The following is a 16,816-nucleotide window of genomic DNA, read 5'->3' as shown; positions in this document are numbered from 1 at the left end:
ACACACACACACACACACACACTCTCTCTCCCTCAATCACACAAACATACACACCCTACACAGACAAGGGGTTCTTTAATTTTGGGTGGCATTTCAGTGGAGATTCCACTTAGATCTCCATAGCAGGGGCTGTACATGGGGGGCTCTGGTCACTACCCACCCACTGACACACACACACATTTTTTGAGAAATGTCTGCAAGAGGGAGAAGTCTAATTTTAGTTTCATGCAGTAAGCCTGCAGCTGCCTACCTCTCACACTTACAGCTTCTTCAACACACTCACAACTACATCTCAAATACAAGACGCAAACAGTTGGGTAATGATTGACAGACAAGACTGCACAAGCTTCTCACTTCCTCCTGTGACACAGTCAGACACAAGCGGACCTTTTCTTCTCCCAGTATCTGTTTTTCTCACAATTCTCTCTGCCTATTAATGATTGACAGACATGACCTTAGTGTAAGGACAGAAAGGCAAACCAGACCTAATGATTTTTATGTCTGACCGCCAGCTACTTTATGATCAGGTGACAGATAACCTGACAAACCCCCGCCGAGCAGGTCTGGTATTTAACATTTTATAAATAGGTTTTTGGGCTCTATCATTGGTCAATAAGTACACATCATTTATGAAAATTGTAAACACACACACAGTTAGTGTTTTAGCTGAATTCAATTTAATTCATTTTACAGTATATTTTGAATGGTTTAACTTATCAAGATGACTTCAGATTGAAAGTAACTATCCTGGTGTTTTGCAGGGCCTTCCTGGAGGGTCTGATCAGCCCTCTACAAGAACAAATGGAGGAGTGGAAAAGAGGAGTCAATACTTTGGACAAGGACCATGCTAAAGGTAGGACAAAGAAATGTAATCACATACAAGAAAATAACACAACATGCAGATCCAGAAATCACTTTGACATAAGTATACATCTTTCAATATCTTAAAGCAATGCAAATTGCCAATATTTTAATACAGTTTTTTTCTGATGTAAAGCTTAAGTTGACATTCAGGTTTTCATATCATTTATGTTTCTTCTTCTGTGCCATAGAATAGTATTGGGTGTATGAAAATGTGTACCTTAACACTTAGTTTTCACACAGTTAGTTTACTTTTTTACCTTGTCCATCTGAACCAGAGTATAAAAGAGCCCGGCAAGAAATAAAGAAGAAGTCTTCGGACACTCTGAAACTTCAGAAGAAAGCAAAGAAAGGTAAAAAAATATATATTTTAAGGTTGGGGGAATTAACAAAAATAACACTGCTTCGTGCAGTCATAGTGATGGAGACGCATCTTGTACTAAATCATGTCCCTACAGACTAGTCAAATTTTTATCCTAGAGTATGAAAACCAGAAGAATGTCACACTACACATTGTACACTAGCCTATTACCTTTATTGTGCATGCATATAATTTAGCTAAGTACAGGGATCACACACTCAACATCTTGGGGCATTGTCTGCTAAGCTCAGCGAAATACTGTATATCATTATCAAAACATTATTCATTTTGTCAGATAATTACTTCAAATTCAGTTCTTAGAAGGCAAACAAGTCAAATTGTTTTGTTATCCTCTACTAGTATGCAACCTTATCAGGAATCATTGAACCTGAGTCTTTTACACCCTTCTTGGTAAAGGATTAGCTATATACATGTATTAATAAGGAAGGGCTTGGCTTCTTGAAATTCAGTCAGTGATTTTTTTCTTCCATATATGCCATCACAAGCCAGAGTAAAGAATGTGGTTTTCAGTGACCTCTATGAGAATCTTGCAATTCATTTTTTGGACATCGGGATAGAAGAAGAAATACCAGCAACTTAACTTATACTTGTACTGGTGATTCACTCAAAATGCTATAATTTGTTTAATTTGAATTCTACTGTATGCACCTGGGCTTTGGGAGTGTTTTTTAGTTTAGTTTGATTTATGCTGTACTGGATTAAAGATTTCTATCTGCAAGAAGTCAACATTCAGGACTAGTAGAAAAAGTCTGATTATTGAAATCATGAAAGGGTTCAGTTGTAGAAACAACTACCACCTTGTATTTAACATAGGAAAATGTCCAAATTGTATATACGACGTTTTCATTAGACAGCAGTGATGCGTGTAGAAGGAGTTTGTTCTTACTGATTAGATGTGTGCAGATCTAGTGAGGCTAAACATTACCTTACTTGGTAAACACTCTCTGAGAGGGTACGAGCTTTTCCCCTCTGCATTTCTTTTGGCTCAGGTTCTTCAAGCACATTCACCTACAGTACCTAGAGAAAAATACCATACACAAAAAAGGAATTAGATGTTTGGGGATGTTGATAGTTTCAGGTTTGAATCAGTCAACCGATGTTTAGGCAAAACTACAACACACTTGTAATAAAAAAAAAGGGGTCAATGGTTATTCTTACTCCTACTATGCATTAGATGTAACTTTAGCATATAACTAATGCTGCACATAGTGATTACTAATACCACTTTTTTAAGGGACAGTCACAAAATTTAAAATACGTTTTTTTTTCTCTTACGTGTAGTGGTATTTATCAGTCTAGATTGTTTCCGTGTGAGCTGCCCAGTGTAAGATATTGTTCGTAGAGATGTCCACCTTCTCTGGAATATAATGAAAGTAGATGGCCCTTGGCTTGTTGTTCTCAGAGCGCCAAAACACATTTTCAAAACTCCACAGCAGTGTCTTTTTCCACAAAACATGACCCGGTTAGTCCAGATAATCCACAGACCTGGTTGGGAGCAGGTTCATGTAGGAAATCCTTTATTTCTACCGAACAGCTGCCAACCGTATCGCAAAAATAAGCGTATTCATCCCCTACATGTTTACATCTCGCAATGTCACGAGCGCCAGCCTCTCTATGTCCATGAGTATGCTTCTTTCTGCGCGGTGATGAGGTTAGCGGGTGTACTTCAGTAGAAAGAAAATAGTACCTGCATGAAACTGCTCAAAACCACGTCTGTGGATTATCTGGAGTAAGTAGCGCATGATTTTTGGAAGGAGACATTGCTGTTGAGTTTTTCAAATGTATTCTTTTAGTGCTTTGAGCACCACAAGCCGAGTGCCATGTAGTTCCATTACATTTGAGAGAAGGCAGACATCTGTACAGCTGATATCTCCAACACTGGGCAACTCGCACCAATCTACATTGATAAATAAAAATAGCACTACAGGTAAGAGTAAAAATAGTATTTTTGATTTGGGGGTGAACTGTCCCTTTAAGACTGGTGTCCTTCCCCTACAGCCGTTTGCATGCCTTTGATTATCATTAAACACTGTTGGCATAAGCTCAAGACAGACCATACTTGTCAGCACTGGGATTGTCGTCACGTTGCTCCCCTTTTTGTTTTATATTACAAAGCATGTCCAGTAAAATGTTGTTGTTTTAAAAGACGTTGTCTTGATGTATTTGAGTTCACTGATCGATGGAGGAGCGTCCCAGTGAGGCAGCAGTAATCTTAATTCCATTCTGTGTCATCTGTTAGTATTAATGTGCTAACATATAAGCATACATTTAATACCAGATGATACAACGTCATCTTTAGAAAACAAAACCTGCGGATATTTGGCATTTGTTTTTGAGTTGACAATGTGGCAATTAATGCAACTGCCGAAATCAATCACCTTTTCGTAGTATTTGACCTTCCAAAAAGGGTTAATGTCTTTGAGACAGGCGCATCTGTAAAGCTCAGCCTGTCTTACTCTTATGCGATATATTAAGGCATACAAATGCTTAAAACATGGCATCCAGACGTACAAGACTGCACATTAAGGTGATGCATTGGTGTTAAATGCTTGCACTCTTTCAGTTGACTTGCATCTTTTTCCTCTCCCTGTGCCCATGTGGTTCTGATACCATCCTTCTCCTTACGCTGCACTGCAGCTGATAATCTAGGTAAGTCAGTTTGTGGAATAGATACACTGTGCAGGTTGTTGCTTACTCTGTAATGCTTAACCAAGCATTTTGGTTGCATTGTGAAGAAGTTACCATCAATGCAAAGATTAAATATGTTTGGATGGTGCTACTGTGAATATTGGCATGCTCAATTTTCCACCACAGATATGGCAGCTATTGTTGATGTTGCAGCTTCATATTGGCACATTAGGATACTGCATGTAATCGCCTGTGAAGCTGTGTTTCCCTATAGGTTTTTACTTCAGGGTACAGAAAACCAGGATCTATCATTTTTACTGTTGCCTATTCCTCCTCTCCTGACCCAGAACTGCTGTTTGCAGTTCCGGGTCAGAGGCCTTTTTTTGTTGAGCACCTGGAGTAATGTAGTGTTCTTGAAAAGGAAATTGAACAAGAAACAGAGGTGTGCTTACTGAGCCTTTGCTCTGACCCACTTGAGAGTTGAAATAGAAAAAAGAATGTCTTCAATGAACCATTATCACAGTGATAGTAAAAACCAGCTGTGGTCTGAAGAAGAAAGAGAGGAAAGCAGGTGAGGTAGGGGCCTAAGTACTCATGAAATTGTTCAGTGGGTGGCTTTACTGGTCCAGTTCTGTAATGTTACATTAATGTCTACAAATTACCTTTTTAATTTGTATCTGTACTGTGTTGTCCACCTTATGCTGGCAAGTTTATGTTCCTTTGCTCTGCTCACACATATGCACATTTTGTCTTGATTACTGTCCTTGTTTCCTATAAACTGGAAATAATTTCATCTTGTTTGGCAACCATCTTTCCTTAACCTAAAAGCACCTCTTTAACCCAAAAAGTATGTAAACTCTGTGACCTCTGTACTACAGAAATTCACACAAACATTTAAATCAAGGGCTACTAGGTTTAGTCACGCTACTTAAAGGAAGAGCTGTCCATTTACACACAGCAATAACACTGTCTGTGTCTGTCAAGTGTATATTTGATGTATTTATACGTGTCTTGTGAGAGTGTTTTTCTGACCTCAGACCCCGGCCTTGCTAAGTAACAGCCTGTGACTGCAACCTAATGTAATCATCGGTCATGTGAAAGCTGAAGAAGCTAATCTCATTTCAGTGTGTGTGTGCACAGTATCTACATTTGTGCAGACTGTGCAGACCCCCACCATATACATCTATTTGAGTTTGGTAATAAAAAAAAAAAAAAAAGTAAGCCTGTAAAATATCAGTTAGATTTATGAGACTTCTGCTCGATTTATTGTTTTTAACCTAAAACGTTCTGATAAATAATAGATTGTGCAACACAGAAAATCTAATAAAAGGGGCCGCCTGGAGAGGTCAATTGGTAGAGCAGGCACCCATATATAGAGGTTTGCTCCTGAACGCAGCAGGCTCGGGTTCGACTCTGACCTGCGGCCATTTGCTGCATGTCATTCCCCTTCTCTCCCTTTTCATGTCTTCAGCTGTCCTGTCAAAATAAAGGCAAGGCAAGGCAAGGCAGCTTTATTTGTATAGCACATTTCAGCAACCAAGGCAATTCAAAGTGCTTTACACAAAATCAGTTAAACAGATAAAACACAAGTAAAAACAGTTAAAAATCACAAGCATTTAAAACGGTAAAACACATGAATAGACAGTTAAAACAAAGAGAAACATAAAACACAAGAATAAATTACAGGGCAGCATAAGAAATTTAAGAAATGATTGTCATTTAAAGAAAGGCAGCATCAAATAGAAAGGTCTTCAGCCTTGATTTAAAGAAACTGAGAGTAGCACGATCTACAGGTTTCTGGGAGTTTATTCCAGATATGAGGAGCATAGAAACTGAAAGCTGCTTCACCCTGTTTAGTTTGACTCTGGGACAGAAAGCAGACCTGTCCCAGTGACCTGAGAGGTGGGGGGTTCATAGTGTAGTAGCAGATCAGCAATATATTTTGGACCTAAACCGTAGTGATTTATAACTGCAAGAGTACTTTGAAATCAATTCTTTGAGACACAGGAAGCCAGTGTAAAGACTTCAGAACTGGAGTGATGTGATCCAGTCTCTGGCTTAGTGAGACTCGAGCAGCAGCGTTCTGAATCAGCTGCAGCGTGTGATTGATTTTTTAGGGGACCTGTAAAGACCCCGTTACCGTAGTAAGTCTACTGAAGATAAAGGCATGGACAAGTTTTTCCAAATCCTGTTGACACATAGTCTTAACCCTTGATATATTCTTAAAGTGATAGTAGGCGACTTTGTAATTGTCTTAATGTGGCTGTTAAAGTTCAGGTCTGAGTCCATGACTACACCAGAGTTCTGGCTTTGTCTGTTGTTTTACATTGTGTTTGAAGCTGAGCGCAGACTTTTAATCGTTTCTCTCTTGCTCCAAAAACAACCACCTCAGTTTTTCCTTCATTTAATTTCAGAAAGTTCTGGCACATCCAGCCGTTAATTTGTTCGATGCACTTAGTCAGTTTTTGTTGGACTATAGTCCCCTGGCGATAAGGTTATGTAAATTTGTGTGTCGTCCGCATAACTATGGTAATTATTTTGTTTTTCTCCCATAATCTGAGCCAGTGGAAGCATGTAGATGTTAAACAGAAGAGGCCCCCGAAGGAGCCTTGCGGAACTCCGCACGTCATATTTGTACGCTAGCGTGCATAATTACCTATAGACCAAAGTAATCCTATTCTTTAGGTAGGATTCAAACCAGTTTAGTACTGAGCCAGAAGGCCAACGCAGTTTTCCAATCGGTCTAGTAGTATGTCATGGTCGACCGTGTCAAATGCAGCACTGAGATCAAGTAATACTAAGATTGAATTTTGCCATTATCGTGTTAAGGTGGATGCATTAAAGACTTGACAAGACGCGTTTCATGCTGTGGTGGGTGGTCGGAAACCCGACTGAAGGTATACAAACTGTTGCTGTGGATGGTTGAGTTGTTGAAAGACTCTTTTCAATGATTTACTTAACGGAAGGTTTGATATTGGCCTAGTTGCTCATTAGTGACTTGTCTAGATTGTTCTTTTTTAAGAGTGGCTTGATTACTGCAGTTTTCAGGGCCTGTGGAAAGATACCTGAGAGAGATGTGTTCCATCTGTAGGATCCGCAGCACATTGGAACATTTTGAAGTCCCGTTGAAGATCATAGAACAGTCACAGGAACAGGTCGAGGTTCAGATGTGAATAATGTCCCCGGTGTATGGTGATCGTGTGACATTCTGTCATATTGGAACTATTTTTGCTTGAACACTGTGACAACACATATCCTGGACTTGATATGGAGGCACTGACTGTTTGTCTCAATCTTTGAATTTTGTCGTTGAGAAGGAGGCAAAGTCATTGCAGGCCTGGTAGATAAAGTTCAGATGCTACTGGTACTGGGGGTTTGTTAACCTATCAACGTAGCAAACAAGCACGGGAATTATTATTGTTTCAGAGATATATCAGAGAAAGGACCTTCTTGCATTCCTCAGTTCCAAATTATAATGCGAAGTCTCTCTTATAGGAGTTAATGGACAGGAGATTTGTTTTCGCCACTTCGTTCCTTTCTCACCCTCTCTTTTTCTGTTCCCTCACCAGTGACATTCTCCCCTGGCGTCTTTCTTACCAGCGAACACATCACCCTTTCGGCCAGGAAGACCCGAGAGAAGCAATGCCAATAAACCCTATCCATTGGTAATGGGGGTGGGTTGTACCAGTTGAAACTTTACTACAAGCTCACTGATAGCCGCAGGTTAGGCTCGCGAGACAGCGGTGGAAGGAGCACCGCTGTCAATTTGGTCACTGGTGTTTTCGTGCTTCCGTTTTGACCAGACCTGCCTTTGTGGACCTTTTGGACAGAGCTAGTGCAGTTCCCGAACCACCGGAAGGCTTGAGCTTGCGCACCCGCGAGACCACACACACACACACCTCTGGAAAACCTGATTACACGCCTTGGCGCCCCTCCCGCCCGCGTGCTGCCCCACCCCCTCACCCTCCCAGATGGGTCGCCGCAGCGCGCCAGCACTCCCCTGCTGCGGTCCGTCACCACCTCGTACCTCCCCCACTCACCCCCCAGCCAGCGAAACGCCCCAGAATGAAGAGTCCAGCACCGAGGTAGTTTGTCCCCTCCCCCGTCCTGGGGGTTTACCCGTTCTTTTTAGCACCCTTCCCCCCTGCCTGTCCCATCAATCCCCCTCCCCCCCCCCCCCCGCTCCCCCCCCAGTTCATGCCGATCCCGGCCCCAGCCCGTTCCCCCGTGCCTCCCCCTTGCGTCCTTCCTAGCACTGTCAGGTCTCGGCCTTGAGCCCGTTCTTTCGCTATCAGATGTATGTCCCGGCCCTGTCGATCTTTCGCCCCCTCGCTTGCGGGCAGCTTTCATGCCGCGCCACCTCTCCCCAGCCCCCCCATTTCCGCCCCCCTCTGCGTTCCAGTGGCCGAATGCTCCCTTCCCCCCCTGGCGTCCCCCTCCCTTTCTCTTCCTCGCCTTTCCCTCCCCTCCCCCGACACTGAGCACGCTGTCGGGGCGAGAGACCCTCTGCGGCCCGCTCGCTGTTCGTCTGTCCCAGGTTTTCAGACATGGGTTTTCTTTATGCCCACCTGCACTTGTACCTCTCGTTGTGCTTAGTCCTCCCCCATCCTGCTTCCCCCTGTTTTGACTCTTGGAACACATATAAGCCTGGTGAGTGTCCCTTGCCTTTTCTTCCTTCCCTCGTAAGGGCTCGGATATATTTTTTTCTTTTGAGAAGCGAGGCCCCGACGGCTGTCTCTTGTATAGGCTGCCTCGTAATCCTCGCGAGAGACCTATGTCGGAGTCAGTACAGATGCACTGAGAACCGGTAGTTGACGGACATTTGCTCCGTGTGCCGTTGGTTTGGGAGCTACACTTGTGCGCATTCAGATAGGGGACACAGCGACGACCTCTTTTCCTATTACCTATCACAACAGAAATTGAGAAGAAATTGAATCAACGGGCCCGGGCTGTCTTGAAAGAGTCATTAGTATCACTAGTCCTGCAGCCAAGGCCCGGAACCTATCACTAGAGAGCTTGTCCAGATTTTGCACACAAGCGTCCTTTCAGTCTGGGGGGAAGGAGTTTTCTGACATCTGGTAGTGGTGTTGGGTTTTACTTTTGCGGGGTTGAGCCATGGGGGTAGGAAGGGGTGCATAATTGATGGGGGAAATAAGGGAAAGGGTGTGTGGAGGAGACATCAGTAGAGACAGCGTGAATCTCAGAGGAGAGGTTGGGGGTTGTGAAGGTTGAGGGGTGATGGTCGGGGGAGTGAAGGGGAGTGGACGGTTTCGGTCTTGCTCTCTGTGCTCTCCATGGTCAAATCTTGACAGGCGGGGGCTGTGCTGGATCACTGCCGCACTTTGTTGTGTCTTCCTTTTGTTTTGTGAATTGGCAAGAGGGAGCAAGAGTGTGTAGCGCAGAAAGTAAAGCAGATTAGAGGTGACAGCTTTACTCCTGGCTTGTTAAGGGAAGTCTATCTGCTTAAAAAGATGTCTTCGTCCCAGGAAATGTTTAAATTGTCATGAACTTCAGGAGTGGACGGTATCATTCAGTTGAAAGCCATTTTGTTAGTCCCAACAGTCGGCTGAATCTCTCATTCCTCTTCTGACTGACGGTATAGGACCACTGATAAAACATTTGCGCTTAGGGGGGACTGGTCCAGCAGTTCCTAAAGTCCAGTTTCAGCAATCAGACTGTTGCTTACACATCATTTGACCCTATATGCAGAATAATGTTCTTCACAGTGGGTGTGCTGCCACGATATCTGGGATTTTTTGGGTCAAGTCAGACACCATGTCTTTGGGAAAACATAGTATTTTGGTGTTTTTACTGTTTTTTAAATCTTTTACAGCAGGTCACCACAATCAGGGTTTGAGGCCCAGGTTTAGCTTTTACTTTTTGAATTGCTCTCAGTCCTTACCCTGCTGTGTGGTGATGAGACGAGCTCCGGTCATCAGATGACTGTCCAGCGTCTGGCAGCAGAGGAGCAAACTGTATCCAGTTGCACACCAGGTTGTGGGGGGGCATTTGTTGCTTATTTTCCCTTTGCAGCTGGTCCACGGCTGTGTCCTACTAGGACAGGGGTTGAAGAGGCGCTCTGCCCAGATGATAGTGCAGGCACGGTCCATCATCATCAAACCTCGGGCGCTGTGCCCGGGTCCCCGTCGTGTCCTCCATTTCCCAGGAAGATAGATTTACTCTTAGTGCTCGCCCGACAGACGAGTTCCAGGGAGGACCGCCACTTGTGGTTATTACCAGTTCCACCCTCGTTTCTTTGTAGTCTTGTTGGTGCTAATTGCCGTGTGTTAGCATACTTCTGTCCATTGTTATGGGTCCATGGTAAAGTGGTGTCATTTCCACAAGATCCGTTAACTCCACGTTCACTTCTAGAGGTGAACCTTGGTTTCCAGAAGTGCAATCTTCTGAAGGAGTTTGTAGTAGTATTCTAGGAGAAAGGAGGCATCTTGCTGCTAATTAGCTTTGCTACAATCACTGTAGGAAAGGCTTGACTATTGGTAGGCCACGCTCACGCGAGAAAATTTTTAAAATATGGCAATAGCCACTATGTCTACAAAAATGTATAGTCCAGTGTTTTTGAAGTGTCCAAGAGCGCTGCTCATAGTTTCTCAGAGAAAGCACAATTTCAGCAACATTCAGCAAAAATATGCAAGCAGAAGCAGGAGCAAGCAGCAAAGCGTCTGCACTGTAAGAAGCAGGAAGCATAGACTGAAAATGAAGCAGGAAGCATAGACTGAAAATGTCAAAAAAAAATTGAAATCTAATAAATGGTGAATCACAAAATCATCTACTTTACACGTGCTGTACAGTATTTTGTGTGCACCATTTCAAAACTTCTCTTCCGTGTGTTGGTTCAATTAACAGATGTACCCACAGGACATCTACAGTATATCATCGCTTAGTCATCCTTCAGTCTACATTACTTGTCACAATCACTAATTGTCCTTTGTTTACAGTGCAGTCAGTGTCCATTGACCTTTAATGAACCTCAATGTTTGTCTGTGGTTGAAGAAAGGAGGAAGTAGCAATTAGGACCTTGTAATTCACATAGTTGCACAAGCACAGATGCAGAAGTTATGGCAAAGAGACGTGGAATGTGTACAGTTCAGCACTAATAACCCCTCTGCTTACCACAAGTTGACATCTTATGTTTGTGTGTGCTCAACCCCCTCTGTCCCTACAATTCTGTCTTTTACATCAATACTCATGTCTGCCTCAAGCTGATTGAGTAATAACAATGGCATTTGGTTGAATATTAAACATGTTTTTCAGTTTGTGTAGTTAGTTGAAAGTATTTTATAATAGTCACTCTTCATGGTCAGTTTCCACGTGAGCTAGTATCACTAGTGTATGCAAGTTGGGAATTAATGGCCTTGGGATTCACTTTTAAACTCAAATATTACTCAGTCAGCCACCATCAAATCTGTTTGCTTGCTTGATTTAAACTTTTTCATGTAATTAAATGAAGGGATAAGGTGCTTTTTAATGGGTCAGCTTTTAACAGAAGTACACAAGGAAGTAATTATGACACTGATTGTGATAATGTGAAGCACAACGCAAGATACTCATGGACACTACCAAAACAGCAACAAGGAAATTATTTGGCTTTTCATCTGTCTCAGACAAAGTGCCTCAACTTAAAGTAGTGTCTTTCCAAACCCACAGTGGTTATGTTGAGAATACAGTCTGCCAAGATTTGAACTTGTGGGAGAAAACCAGAATACAATATGCTTCCTCGCTGACTTGATTTGAAAAGCTACTTTTCTACAGTATATTGAGGCCAACTAATATCCTGGTCCTACCAGACTCTCGTACTTTTCATTTGTAGAGTCTGGCCACTCTCCATTGACAAGTGTTAACTTTCTTCCGGGTACACTGTTGAAGTTTAAAACTATTTGCATCTGCCCAGAGCCTCTCTGGATGTGCCATAACCAATAGCTAGCGTTTGGTCGTGACGTCGGCTTAGCATCGTTAGCATTTGCCTTAGCCAGCTACTTCACCACTAACGGACCGAGCTGGAAAATCCAACTTTTCCCAAACCCCTTGGGGGAGGAGGGCCACAACATCATGGCCACCGACAAAACTCAGCGAAGATTGTTCTTGGTCAGGCTCACACTTCTGGATATTTGGCAGCATTGTCGCAACGGACCGCATGGCTTCGCTTGCATATTTCTCCGCCGCTCATTAGTAGGCTACAGATTTCACCGAAGGTTACCAAACCTCAACGTCATCATTCTCAGCCACTCCTTCTGTTCGCTGATTGGACCGCCGAATATTTGGTCGCAGAAAACCCGCGAATATACCGCAAACCGAGGCCGAGTACTGAAGGAAAATGAAAATTTAGCAGAAGTATGTATTAGGGTGGAGTCAGACTAGCCAACTAAGGCCTTAAGTTTAAACTGTTGTTTATTAATCTTAAGCGGAGTTAATGAAAACATGGCTGTGATGTGAGAGAAATATTTCTTAATGACACGTAACTCACAGTATAGCATTACTGGGTGGGTAAACAATAATGAGTTTGGTCCTGCAGTAGAAACCTGACCAATGACTGAGCCCTGTCTAGCCCTCTCAGACTCAGTCATACACCAGTGCTCCACAAAACCTTACAATGTAACTGTATTCTTGTCTGCTCAAAAATGACGTTTGGATTGAAATGCAATTTGGATTTTCTACAGTCCATCTTCTCCATTTTGTTTCTCCATAGTGTAATATAGGAAGAACCGTCATAAACACACACGTAACTCACATTCCTCTCAGTGTTACAGCCACCAAACCAAGCTGGGTAAATGGATTCCCTCCATATGGAAACTAAGTTTGTCAACAACCATTAAGGGCTAAGGACTCCCTACACAGGACTCATAATTGTGGTGTTAGTATACTTGAAAAGTTGCCGTATAGCTACAAATGTTAGTCCTTTACAATTTTACCATGTCATCAAAATGTTCAAATCATCAAAAATCAAAAAGTATGACAATAACTGTTGGTATTTTGGTTGAAACTTTTAGGCGGCTACATTAGACTAAATCTTGCCTAGAATTGAAAAAACAGTCCAATGTCATATCAGCATTCTTCTCACTTTGGGTACAAACATTGTCCTAAATTCACAACAATGTATAGTGAGGAATTATACTTGACCTTCACCCTATATCAACATTCACACTGCACTTGAATGATTAAAATATTTAGTTAGTAATGCCAGCTGTTGTGCATAATGACAGTAAGTGTTTCTATTTGGTGCTTTTCCATTTTGTGTGTGTGTGTGTGTGTGTGTGTGTGTGTGTGTGTGTGTGTGTGTGTTTGTGTGTTTGTGTGTGTGTGTGTGTGTGTGTGTGTGTGTGTGTGTGTGTGTGTGTGTGTGTGTGTGTGTGTGTGTGTGTGTGTGTGTGTGTGTGTGTGTGTGTGTGTGTGTGCGCCATTGTTAATTGGCATTTTAATTGTGTTCAAGTTAACTGGCGGAGAGATAAAGCAATGGACCGAGCTCCCCACATGCTTGATCAACAAAATGTATGTACTGCACTGACACATCAGAAAGGAAAGCATGCATCCTTATGATTTACATGTGAGATGAATATGATTTGCCTGTGTAACTCTAGCCGTTTTCTTTACAAGTGATTTGCATTATTTAGGCCATGTAAAATGCCATGTTTGTTATCTTGCCCAGACACAAGAACAGACAGACCGACCACAGATTTTGTTCACTTTGGTTTAACCTTTTGATGTATCAAGGTTGTGGTTGTGTGTGGGTGTGGTTGTGTGTGTGTGTGTGTGTGTGTGGTGTGGTGTGTGTGTGGTGTGTGTGTGTGTGGTGTGTGGTGTGTGTTGGTGTGTGTGTGTGTGTGTGTGTGTGTGTGTGGGTGTGGTGTGTGTGTGTTTGGTTGGGTGTGTTTCCAAAGTGTATTAGATAATGCCTTTGAGGCCCACTGCATGTCAGCTAGGGCAGTCGCCAGCCTTCCTGCCCCCTTAGAGAGCTCCAGTGGGCTTGTTTCGGCTTTAGGGTATCTTCTCTTATAATTGCACACTCACCAACAGAAATGCATCTAACCACGCACACACGCACTTATACATATGCAGCATAACACAATGCTGAACAGCAGGATCACCTTGGGACTGTAATTGCCCGAAGACATTCTTGGATTTACATATGCATATTCAAACAGCATATTACAACAACAACAACATCATATGTTGTGTAAGCAGATAGATGCTCTCTCTCTCTCTTAACCCTGTCTATAAACTCTGTAATTTAGGTGTTTGAAGAGTAACAGAGAGCTTGTCAAAGCAAATCTCTCTTTTTTACTATCTCTGCATAATGGATTGAAGTCCAAGTAGAGCAACAGATGGCCTAAAGTAGATAACCTTTTCGCCACCTCTAAACAACTGACAGGAAACACTTCTGTGACAAGAGTGGCCCTTCATGCTGAGATGATAGCCAAAAAGTAGTGGGGACATTCAAATACTAGCACTGAAGATTACAGTGTTCACGATAAAAAGATTAACATGTAGCGTAGTAGTAAAAAATCCAAATGTTCTTTCATTTCTACGTGATCATATTGTTTGTGATTATCCATGCATGTTACAGTAACTCTAGTCTTCTTTGTATTTGTGTTGTGGAGGAAGATAATGGTAGAATATTTTCCATCAGGTTTAATGGTAAAATGTAGCGCAGTACCTTGATTTTTAAACATTGTGAAGTAGTAAATAGAGTCATAGTCATGTGTTTTTCTTGTGAGTTGTTATTATACCTTTAGTGATGTGTACATTCTTTGTGTGTTCTAAGGTCGTGGTGATTTCCAACCCCAGTTGGACAGCGCCATGCAGGATGTCAGTGATAAATACATTCTGCTGGAAGAGACCGAGAAACAGGCCCTGAGGAAGGCTCTTATAGAGGACAGACAGAGGTTCTGCTGTTTCGTAGCCATGCTGCGGCCTGTAGTGGTGAGTACAGCGGGAGAGAAAGAGAAATTAGACTTCAGGAAGCACTCAGAGAACAACAGAAAGTCAACTCACTCTACAGTGTCTTTTTTTTTCTTTTAATCTCACAGACTGGAAAGATGCATTTTCACACCATTTACTTTGTCACACTTCTAATACATGTATACTCTTTCTCCAGGCTATCATTAAAGAGCTTTTTTATACTACCAGTGCTAATCTAAGGAGGACTATTTTCAATGTTGTGTAAACTGTGTATGAGAGTTAATTCTACAACTTTCTCTCTCTTGCTCTCTCTCTGCTGTTTATTCTTTAGGATGAGGAGATTTCTATGTTGGGAGAGGTCACCCATCTCCAGACAATCTCTGATGACCTTAAAGCCCTGACCTCTGACCCACACACGCTGCCCGCTGCTAGTGAACAGGTGAAGAAAAATATCAAAGATGCAACAGTCTGTGCTTAATCAACCACTTTTTATCTCACCGTCAAAATACATACCAATTTTGTCCTGTGTGACTTATTTTTCTTCTGTTCTGTTGAAGAAACAAAGCTTTGTTTGGTGCCATTCCTCTTCACTGATCAAGTGACTAATATTTTCCTCCCTCTCAGGTGATCCTGGACCTTAAGGGCTCAGACTACAGTTGGTCATATCAAACGCCACCCTCATCCCCCAGCACCACTATGTCCAGGAAGTCTAGCATGTGCAGGTAGGTTGCGACAGCAGACTCCTAGGCATAAATAAGTGAAAGAGAGACTTTGTCTTTAAAGTAAACATTTACCCTCTGTAACCTTAAACACTTTTTGTGCCCCCAGTGTGCTTGAAAATAATGTCCAGTTATTATTTTCACCCATTTCCATGAACTGAGGAATGAGGAGTTGAAAACTGTATACAGTGTCTATATTTTTAGTCTAGTAAGAGATTATATTATAGGAGGACATGTATACACATAGTATCTACTTAAATCTGCAAATTAGTCCTGTAGACCCTTTCAATGGTTATGGAGACAGCTTACATCAGTATCAGTGTAATGCAGTAGGGAACAAGGACGCGGAGAAAAGCTTTTGCGTTGCCCAATCTATGTCTGCCACCCAGTGGTCAATATGGAGTAGTTTGCAAATTCTTAGTTTCTTTGTATCTCTGCTTCATCTCCTCTTTGCTAGTGATAATTGTTCATTCGTCACTTTACTGACAAATGCAGTTTAAGTGGCCCTACTTTTTCAAAGTAAAAGTAGGGAACTTTTAAATAATGAACCAAACAGTACACGTTTTGTTTTGTAGCTGTTCAGACTTCTGTTTTCTACCATCTGTCCTCCCTGCTTTTTGTGCATCTCCCAATGATTTTTCCTGAACTGTTGTGGTTTAAAGATTGAAATGTGGTCCCTGGGTTGTGAATTGCTTTGCATTTGCCCTGTTAAAATCTTGTAACTACACTGTTATTTTGGGGTTTGTGGGTTTTCTGTGATTGTCATGATGAGAATGTTTGAAGGACTTCCAGACTCTAAAACCATTTAAACCCGCTATAGAGGAGCAGTTTAATGGTTTCCTTCCATAACAAGCTAGTTTTTTTTTTCTTGCTTTGCAATTTATAATTGTCACTGTTTTTTTTACTACTAGAAGCTTAAACTAGGTAGAGGTTTTGCCTTGGTTTTGTGCATTTTATTAATTTTGCACATGATTTGGTACATTTTTTATGTATTTCTCATAGTACAGGTTTTGCAAGATGCCATTTTGATGTCCTCTTCAGACATTCAGATTATTGCTTTCAAGTCTCAATTCACATAGTTATTAGACCCAGTGTTTATGCTGTTGTTCACTTTTCATTAGTGTTTTGTGTGAATATCCCCATAGGCAAGAAATCCTGTGATTTTCCTGCCTGTAATTATTGTCATTTTGATTTCACGCCTTTTAAGTTGGTTTGTTTTGACTGGATTTGGCCTCAGTCACTGCCTGCTGCATCTTGGTGTGCTGTGTTAATAGTTTCCCACCCTGTCTCTCCCCAATCCCCTGCCTTCATT

General features: G+C 42.1%; 2 protein-coding genes across 9 annotated transcripts in view; both read left to right on the top strand.

Annotated features, from left to right (window-relative positions):
- Positions 1–16,816, top strand: part of mal2 (mal, T cell differentiation protein 2) — an 871,414-nt gene that overhangs the window by 43,971 nt on the left and 810,627 nt on the right. The window lies entirely within an intron of this gene.
- Positions 1–16,816, top strand: part of LOC116690844 (protein MTSS 1) — a 60,562-nt gene that overhangs the window by 35,304 nt on the left and 8,442 nt on the right. For 5 of the 8 annotated variants that reach the window (XM_032518041.1, XM_032518038.1, XM_032518037.1 and 2 more), the window contains exons 5-10: positions 762–853; positions 1,140–1,214; positions 3,881–3,892; positions 14,649–14,806; positions 15,117–15,224; positions 15,410–15,507. In XM_032518041.1, coding sequence (XP_032373932.1) covers positions 762–853; positions 1,140–1,214; positions 3,881–3,892; positions 14,649–14,806; positions 15,117–15,224; positions 15,410–15,507 — 543 coding nt within the window. The remainder of the gene's footprint in view (positions 1–761; positions 854–1,139; positions 1,215–3,880; positions 3,893–14,648; positions 14,807–15,116; positions 15,225–15,409; positions 15,508–16,816) is intronic. The other 3 variants (XM_032518039.1, XM_032518042.1, XM_032518036.1) reach the window with 1 other exon arrangement.

This window comes from Etheostoma spectabile, chromosome 6, assembly GCF_008692095.1.
Source record: "Etheostoma spectabile isolate EspeVRDwgs_2016 chromosome 6, UIUC_Espe_1.0, whole genome shotgun sequence".
Classification (NCBI taxonomy): Eukaryota; Metazoa; Chordata; class Actinopteri; order Perciformes; family Percidae; genus Etheostoma; species Etheostoma spectabile.
The sequence above is the reverse complement of the archived record's forward strand: the minus strand, read 5'-3'. Positions and strand labels throughout refer to the sequence as shown.